A 7,494-nucleotide genomic window follows, 5' to 3' on the forward strand; every position below is an offset into this window, starting at 1 on the left:
GCAACTTGTTTTCTCTCTGCAACATCCTCTCTTCCGCTCTCTCGTCGGCGAAAACTGCGCTCTCAGAGCCGTAGAAACACGTATAAAGGTAAGGTACGCACAGCCGCCGGCGCAACAGTTCTCCAAGATTCGAGCGTACCAGATTCTCACCGGTAAGTTGAACGTTTCTTTATTCTTTATTCTTTATTCTTTATTCTTTATTCTTTATTCTTTATTCTTTATTCTCTACTCTTTATTCTTATTCTCGTCGCACGGCCGACGTTACACGTTCGGATTACAATTCGATGGGAAGCGATAAACCGGATGTGCATCGAGCTCGCGTGTTCGCGTCGTTTGAACCTATTGAAAAGCCAAGATGGCTACCGAGCCAACCTGGATGGAAATATAGGATCTCGGTGGTATAACGGTAGGTATATTCCGATGAGTCGTTTGGCTTGCCGGAACAATGGAATAGCGAAAACGAAAGATCTTTCTTATCCGAGAGTGACCTTCGCAAAAAGACAAGCACCATTCGAACGATACGAACGTCGCTGGATTCGCGTTCGTTTAACGACCGGGTCTCGGTTAGAAAGCAGTTGGGTAGAACATAGAAAAATACGCTTGATAAGTACGGGCGAGCGCGTACAGCGCGTACAGCGCGTACAGCGCGTACAGCGCGTACAGCGCGGACAGCGAGACGGGTTGCCGCTGTTCCACATTCTTCTTCCTACCGGCTCGAAAAGGATGTTCGACGAGTCGATGGCCTTGACTAGCTCCTACGACGACACGAACCTTTCCGGAAGTGCTCCGATCGTGCTCCGATTGTGCTTCGCGGACAACTTTCTTTTCTCGAATCTTCCCTTCTTCTCTTCTCTTCTCTTCTCTTCTCTTCTCTTCTCTTTCTCTTTTGAACGGCGACAGACATCTCGTATCACTCCTCCCGCGCGTAACCGAAATGCCGTTTCGTCGAGAAAGAAGAAAACTGCTCGACGAAAAGTATCATCGTCGATAGGGTATGCGTAGTTTCCCCTTTTTCCTCGGTGTTCCGGCAGGACAAAAACCTGTTCGGAGATTACGTTGTATCTGGAAAGTGAGGATTATGTTGGAATGCCGTGACAGTTACGATCGTGACCAGCGAGTGTGCGACGAACGAGGACGCGAACAGCTCGCGTCTTTCTTCGACGCGATCGCTTCCCGCTATCCGAAGCCCCCCGGGTTCCTATAGTTGCGCGCGCGCTCGCGCAATGGCTCCGTGCTGCCCAATTTCTTTGCTTTTCGTTTGTCCGCGCGTAGACGAAGCTATCGCCGAAAATCGATTTTCAGCGTTCATCGTACGCGTTCGTTCGACGAGTAGAAACGTCGGAGGTAAGCTGGCGTAAAAGCTCGTCGTCGGAGACTCGAAATTTTTAAAGCGTCGAAGCGTCGAAGCGTCGAAGCGTCGAAGCGTCGAGTTCTCGGTAATTACGAGAAAGGATTGGGAGGAGCGTGTTCCGTATGATTCGGGGTGGGACGCCTCGCTTGTACCTTTGATGGTGATGAGTACGGGACTGAAGGCAGGTAGCAGCTCCTTATACCATGGCGCGAGTTCGATGTGTTCTCAGTTTTGCTATGACCACCGGCTGGTTACGAGACACATCCTTCGCGCTGACTTTCGACGCACCGCTTTACCACCATGGATTTCCGCACTTTTATCGTAAGTTGGACCATATCTATTTTCACCTCCTTTACAAATGCGCCTTTCATATTTATGGAAAAACAACTTTTCGAGAAACGAAAGAAAAAACGTCGTCGTCGTCGTCGTCGTCGTCCTCGTCCTCGTTCTTGTTACCGGTACGCATCGATACGAGCCGAATATAGATCGATCGCTCTATTGTAAATACGTAATTGCCTAATAACCTCGGAAATCTGTTTGTCCGCGGAAAGTTTTCTGCAAAGATGTTTCGATTCGAGTCGAATATTTACAAAGTTGAATGCGAAAGCGCGCGCATCGTGGATCGAAGTAGCGGGGAAACACCGAGAAATTCGTTGGCTAGCCGAAACTTGTCGTATCGCGGCAATAGGTTCAGCGTTTAGCGATCCCCGAGAACCGGTACAAAGTAATACCGTTACGCAAATGCGCGATAAAACCGATGACAGGCAAAAGTATTCGTTTCGTCTTTTCGAACGGTGCACGGAGAGTTTCGTTTGGATTCGTTCGAACGAATCCCAAATGTATCGTATGTCCGATAAATTGGAAAGCAAAGATTCGTTTAAAGACCGCTGGAAAATGTACTCTCCGCAACTGCTGGTTAGCTGGTCGATCGAACCTCGAGAGTGAGAGAGAGAGAGAGGAAACAAAGGCAAAGGAAAGCGTCGAGGTGTTTCGCTAGATTTTTATCCTCGAAATTCCTGACGGTTAAGAAGCCGAAAGAATGTAACGGCTGGCGGAGTCGTTAGTGGGGCAGTCCAGTGTGCGGAGGACTACACGGGTATTAATAGTCCGCGAAGCGTGGACCGAGTACCGTTAAGGCCGAATACGATACGACGTATCGTACTAACGGGAAACGGCCTAGCAAGAATGACGATCGAATGCAAACCGCGCACGCGTCGCGAATCATCGGCGAGCATATTCGATGGTTTCTTTGGTTGTTTCACCGTTGTTTACCGGCACGGCTCGCCGCGCTGCTCGCTCTCGTCGATCGCGCGAACGCGATTTACTGGTAAATTCCGTTTTCACGGTATAGTCGGTCTAGGTTGGATCGCGGCGGAACATCGAAACGGAAAGAGCAAAGTTTTTCTCGTCGATCGCTGGCCTGTTGCGCCAACGACCAGATTCGAGCGAATACACCGGTGCGCAGAGGGCGCCGGTGGTTCAGGGCTCCCCATACCCCGTATACCCTGTCGCGCGTGGTACCGAATCAACCGATTCAGCGAGATTTTCGGCGAGACTATTCTAGAAATAAGGATGACGAGCAGGCAGGAAAACTTTGTTTAGATGATCCTTTTGTGCGCACCGTCGTTCGCCGAGGAACAACACGACGCGAAAGCAACGAGACTGTCCAACGGCGATTCGTCGTCGACGGAAACGGACGAGCCTCCGGAGGGGTATTACGCGTTCGTCAAGTCGCCGAACGCGGAACCGCCCAAAGTCAGACCACCGCCTTACATAGACAGCGATAAAGAATGTTACGGTGCGTATTTTGTAATTTTGTAATTTTGTAATTTTGTAATTTTGTAATTTTGTAATTTTGTAATTTTGTAATTTCACGGTATATTCTCGTTACCGAACGATCGCGTTTCCAGACACTGGCAAACAGGGAAAAGGCTTCGTCTCTATACACAACATTTGCGGCGACCTGAACAAAGGTTACATTCCACGGAATCCCATGAACCAGTACTTGAACGGATCCTCGTACCCCTTGTAAGTAGCGTCTCGAATCGCTCGAATCGCTCGATACGTCTAACGAGGCAATTTTCCGCAGTGCTCTGATAAAAAATCACACGCTGAGGTTCCTGAGCAAAGCTCTGCCCATACTGAAGGCCGACGACTCTTTGCCCAAGGTCGCCACCGTTCAATCGTACGCGCAGAACTCGTAAGTATCGTGAATTTTAATTCGGCCGGAGAGATTGCTCGATTGCTAGTAAAGTGTGTCGCGACGCAGCGTCGACCCCGACGAAAGCGGCAGCAGAAGCAAGCGATCTTCCGACTCGGAGGAGAATCCGGACTCGATCAGGAACGGGCGCAAGTTCTGCGAGAACGGCGAAGGAGTGTGAGTATCTTTTCGTCTGGAAATCGATCGGACGGTTCGAATCGAAGAGTAACGTGTCGCGTCGTTCTCCTCGCAAGGGTTTGCATGCTGTACAAGGCCATACAAGGCGAACCGTTGGCCACGTCGGCGGCCGAACGTCGGGACGAACCGTCCACGCCCGAGTACCGGCAACGCACGTCGGCGCAAGAGAAGCCCGAGTACACCGGTCCTCCGACCCCTTGTCCGGCCAAAGTGGAGTACGCGACGCCAGTTTTCGCGAAAAACTATCAAGGAGTGTGGCGCTACGTCGTCCAGATTCCTTACGAGGGCTACTTCACGCAGACCATCGAAGTCACCAGATGCATGTGAGAGAGGCACGATAATAACGCGACAACGGTCTCGTCCGCGTTCACATATCCGAATGATCGACAGGCAATCCAAGTGTCACTATTTGGACGGCGGCTGCCTCTCCTCGCCGAGGTGGACCAGCCTGCTGGTGGCGGAGATCTTCTATCCCGACACCGTGCTGGACGAGAATCAAAACTCCCGGTTTACCGGACCTCGGGATCCCGCCGGGTCACCTCCGCCGGTTCACGATTTCCAGAATTACCAACAGTACCTGCAGAAACGCGCCGGCGAGAACGAGGCTCGCAACAACGCCGGCTCGCAACAGCATCATTGCGACGGAGTCGACGAGATGGGTTGTTTCCAGGTAAACCTACCCGAGACCGTTCGATTCGAGGACCAGCGAGAAAAGTTAATCGCGCGTTGGTGTGTTTCAGGTGAGGCTGTATTACGATTGGTTCCTGGTGCCCGGCAGCTGCAAGTGTTGGCGTCCCGATTACTTCAGTCGGTACGTTCGTCGAAGCGGATCGAACGCCGAATTGTGATTCGAATCTCGGAGACAACCGAAATTTTTTAGTCGCAGTTGCAAATTGATATCGTTGCAATCTTCTACTGCTGCGCGTATGTAAACAGATGAGAACGATGCGACGCGATCTGCAATTAACGTAATAGCTTTAATACCGAGTATTTCATTGCTTTGAAATTGCAACGCGTGTGTACCTTAAGACTGACGAAGTAGCGCCCGTCGTGATTTATCGCAGACGACGCTACGTACCGACGAAGGATATGTATCGTTAAGTTTTCTTTTCTTTAAGTCATTCATTTTCTACATTTATACGTACGCGCAATGTAAATGATATGTATCGTTAATTTCGATAAGATATTTAATTAAGAAAAGAATCGTTCGAGTTCGTATCGCGCGCGACACTCGAGAGAGAGAGAGAGAGAGAGAGTAATATATTTTCCTACGCTGAACTCGTAAACCTCTCGTGCATGTAATCCCTGAAAGACACGCTGTATCTTCTAGTAATAAATATAGCGTTTCCGAGACGCGTCGCTGTGTATCGCTTCAAGGTTGCGCGTTAAGCGCGTGCGACGAAAGCTTTTCCTTCTTGTTTTCGCGTTTACGGGATATCTGGAAATACTCGAGCAATTACGTGTGTAATTATCGCGGTGTTGCGCGCACCTCGTTTAGATAATCGAAACGTCTGGAACAGCGTTTCTCCAAGGCGAAACGTCCTCTTCGAAAACGACGACTCGTGGAAATGTTGAAAGGGGGCGGGAACGATTGGCTCGCGAAGCGAACGTTTCGTCTCTTGATCGAATGACACGCGACCGATCAAGGTCTGATCTCGTTCAATCGTACCTACTCGACGCGCGACTCGCGTGTCTCGTCGAATCGTTTCGAAACCGTTTCGGCAAAGCAAAACGATCGATCGTTTGGAAAACACGAAATCCGAGCGTGCTCCGCTGACCGAATAAACGCGTCGATAATCCTCGAGGTAGCCCCTTTTTCCGGTAAACATTGCCCAACCATCGAAACAAATGGTACGAAGAGGTTAGGTTCGCGTTATTCGGAACTGCCCACGTGGAAATTGTACGCGAGAAAACGATACGCGTGCAATTATTGGAATTTATAAACGAAATGAAACGTATCGTATGCGCATTCTTCGATCGTACAACAATAACGGCTCGCATCGTTGAGCGATTGAACGAACGTAGTCGACGACTGCGCGTCGCTCGAAGCTCGAGTTTTTTTGCTCGCCTCGGTCTAATCGCAGCTTTCATCGAGCATCGTGGTTCCGCTGGAAAGGCACGGCAACGCACGGAAACGCACCCAAACGCACCCAAAAGCACCCAAACGCACCCCAACGCAACCGCGAGGAACGACCGATCAGTTTTTCGATAAGATTTTTCGCAAGATTCGGCTGCTCCCTCGCAACGTTGTAGACACCGCGCGTAGTTAAATATTGTACGCTCGGATCAATATACCGGGCGCCGGAAGCGGAGCAAGGGCTAACCGTAAGACAGGAAAGGAGAAAAGGAGACAAGGAGAGGGGGGGGACGGTGGCGTGGTATCCAAGTACCAGTTACGTACTGTTGTCGGACGATTCCATTTGTTGAAAAAACTTTCCAACGATTTCGTCGAATCCTCGAACGATTAGCACCTTTGGTACATGCTCCATAGGTTTCCAACGTTAATTTCTTGGCACTTGGATGAAAGAATGTTTCTTCGCAACGATTAGATTAAAACTGTTTCGGTTCGGCCAGACTACCGTGGCGGAAGTACCGGTTCCGATCGCGTCGATAATTTATTAGCCGTTAGATTAGAGCCACTCGTTAGCCGACTAGGTAAACTTTACGGAAAAATTACAGAGAGTACGCGATATCGTATTTTGAAAATTCTTCCCGGTACGCGTAAGTGTAAACCGTTGAAAGTCGATAGAGGGGGAGTGTAACGAAAGAATGCAGTGGAACTCGTACAAAGGCAGTTTCGTCGAGGTAAATTAGGAACGGGCTGACGCGCGATTTCGCTGGTTCCCTCGCGTCGGATTCTCCCGCGTGATTCGATACGCGCGTTGGCAGTTTCGCGGAGGTGTACGTGCGCCTGGGCCATGCGCGGCGGGTATACGAGGACCAGTGACAATGTCGCGCGGCTGCTGCGCCAGCTGAAACGGGATAGGTGGGGGACTGCGCTATGCGAACATAGTCGAATATCGCAGGGGGGAATGCGTCGGTTACGCTAGTTCAGTGTCGACCGAAGGAGGAGACTCGTCGCGTTTGTTCGACGAGCGTCGTCGTCCCCGGCACCGGAGCTTCTCTCTCCCGTTCGCCGATAGAAACGATAGAAACGATAGAAACGATAGAAACGATAGAAACGATAGAAACGATAGAAACGATAGAAAAGATAGAAAAGATAGAAACGAGAGGAAAAGGAGGCCGACCGCCGCGAATTGGCGAGCGAACGATGCGCGAGCGAGGCGCGACCGACACCGACCGCTAAAAATACGTCCGCGGAGCGGCCGATCGAAGCGGCACGCGGCGCTAGCGAGGGCAGAAGACCCGGGTCAGCTGGATTCCCGGCGGATCCCGACGACGTCGCCAGGAACGCGCGTACCATGAAAATATGCGTAGAGCCATCGACGCGTCGTGGGGGGTCCGTGGTCTCCCGTTGGTTGCTCGAGTCGCGATTCGCCGAGACCTTTCGACGGAGGAGCCGCTCGCGAAACTGATCGAGGAAACGAGCCGGGAAACCGTCGACCGGTCGGCCACCGGACTCTAGCTCCTTTCTCCCGTCGCGCGAAACCCTCGTGCACCCGCGGAGTCGCGGAAATGCGACAACGCGATTTCGAGTGCGCGTGAACGGTGTGTGCGCGTCGGAGGCTCGGACGAGCGAAATTCCGGCGAGTCCGCTCGAGCCGGCTATCGAGTTTCGCCGCAT

General features: G+C 51.3%; 1 protein-coding gene across 2 annotated transcripts; it reads left to right on the forward strand.

The window, feature by feature from the left end:
* The first annotated feature begins 131 nt into the window (after positions 1–131).
* Positions 132–5,430, forward strand: spz6 (Spaetzle domain-containing protein 6). Of its 2 annotated transcripts, none has more exons than XM_076366680.1 (8): positions 132–152; positions 2,954–3,149; positions 3,262–3,379; positions 3,441–3,551; positions 3,621–3,728; positions 3,806–4,072; positions 4,140–4,419; positions 4,490–5,430. In XM_076366680.1, exons 2-8 carry the CDS (start codon positions 2,954–2,956, stop codon positions 4,595–4,597), a joined length of 1,188 nt encoding a protein of 395 aa, XP_076222795.1. In that variant the 5' UTR covers positions 132–152; the 3' UTR covers positions 4,598–5,430. The 2 variants fall into 2 exon arrangements, with proteins under 2 accessions (XP_076222795.1, XP_031849314.1); XM_031993454.2 differs by lacking the exon at positions 132–152 and adding an exon at positions 641–1,672.
* The last annotated feature ends 2,064 nt before the right edge of the window (positions 5,431–7,494 follow it).

The sequence above is a fragment of the Nomia melanderi genome, chromosome 4, assembly GCF_051020985.1.
Source record: "Nomia melanderi isolate GNS246 chromosome 4, iyNomMela1, whole genome shotgun sequence".
Classification (NCBI taxonomy): domain Eukaryota; kingdom Metazoa; phylum Arthropoda; class Insecta; order Hymenoptera; family Halictidae; genus Nomia; species Nomia melanderi.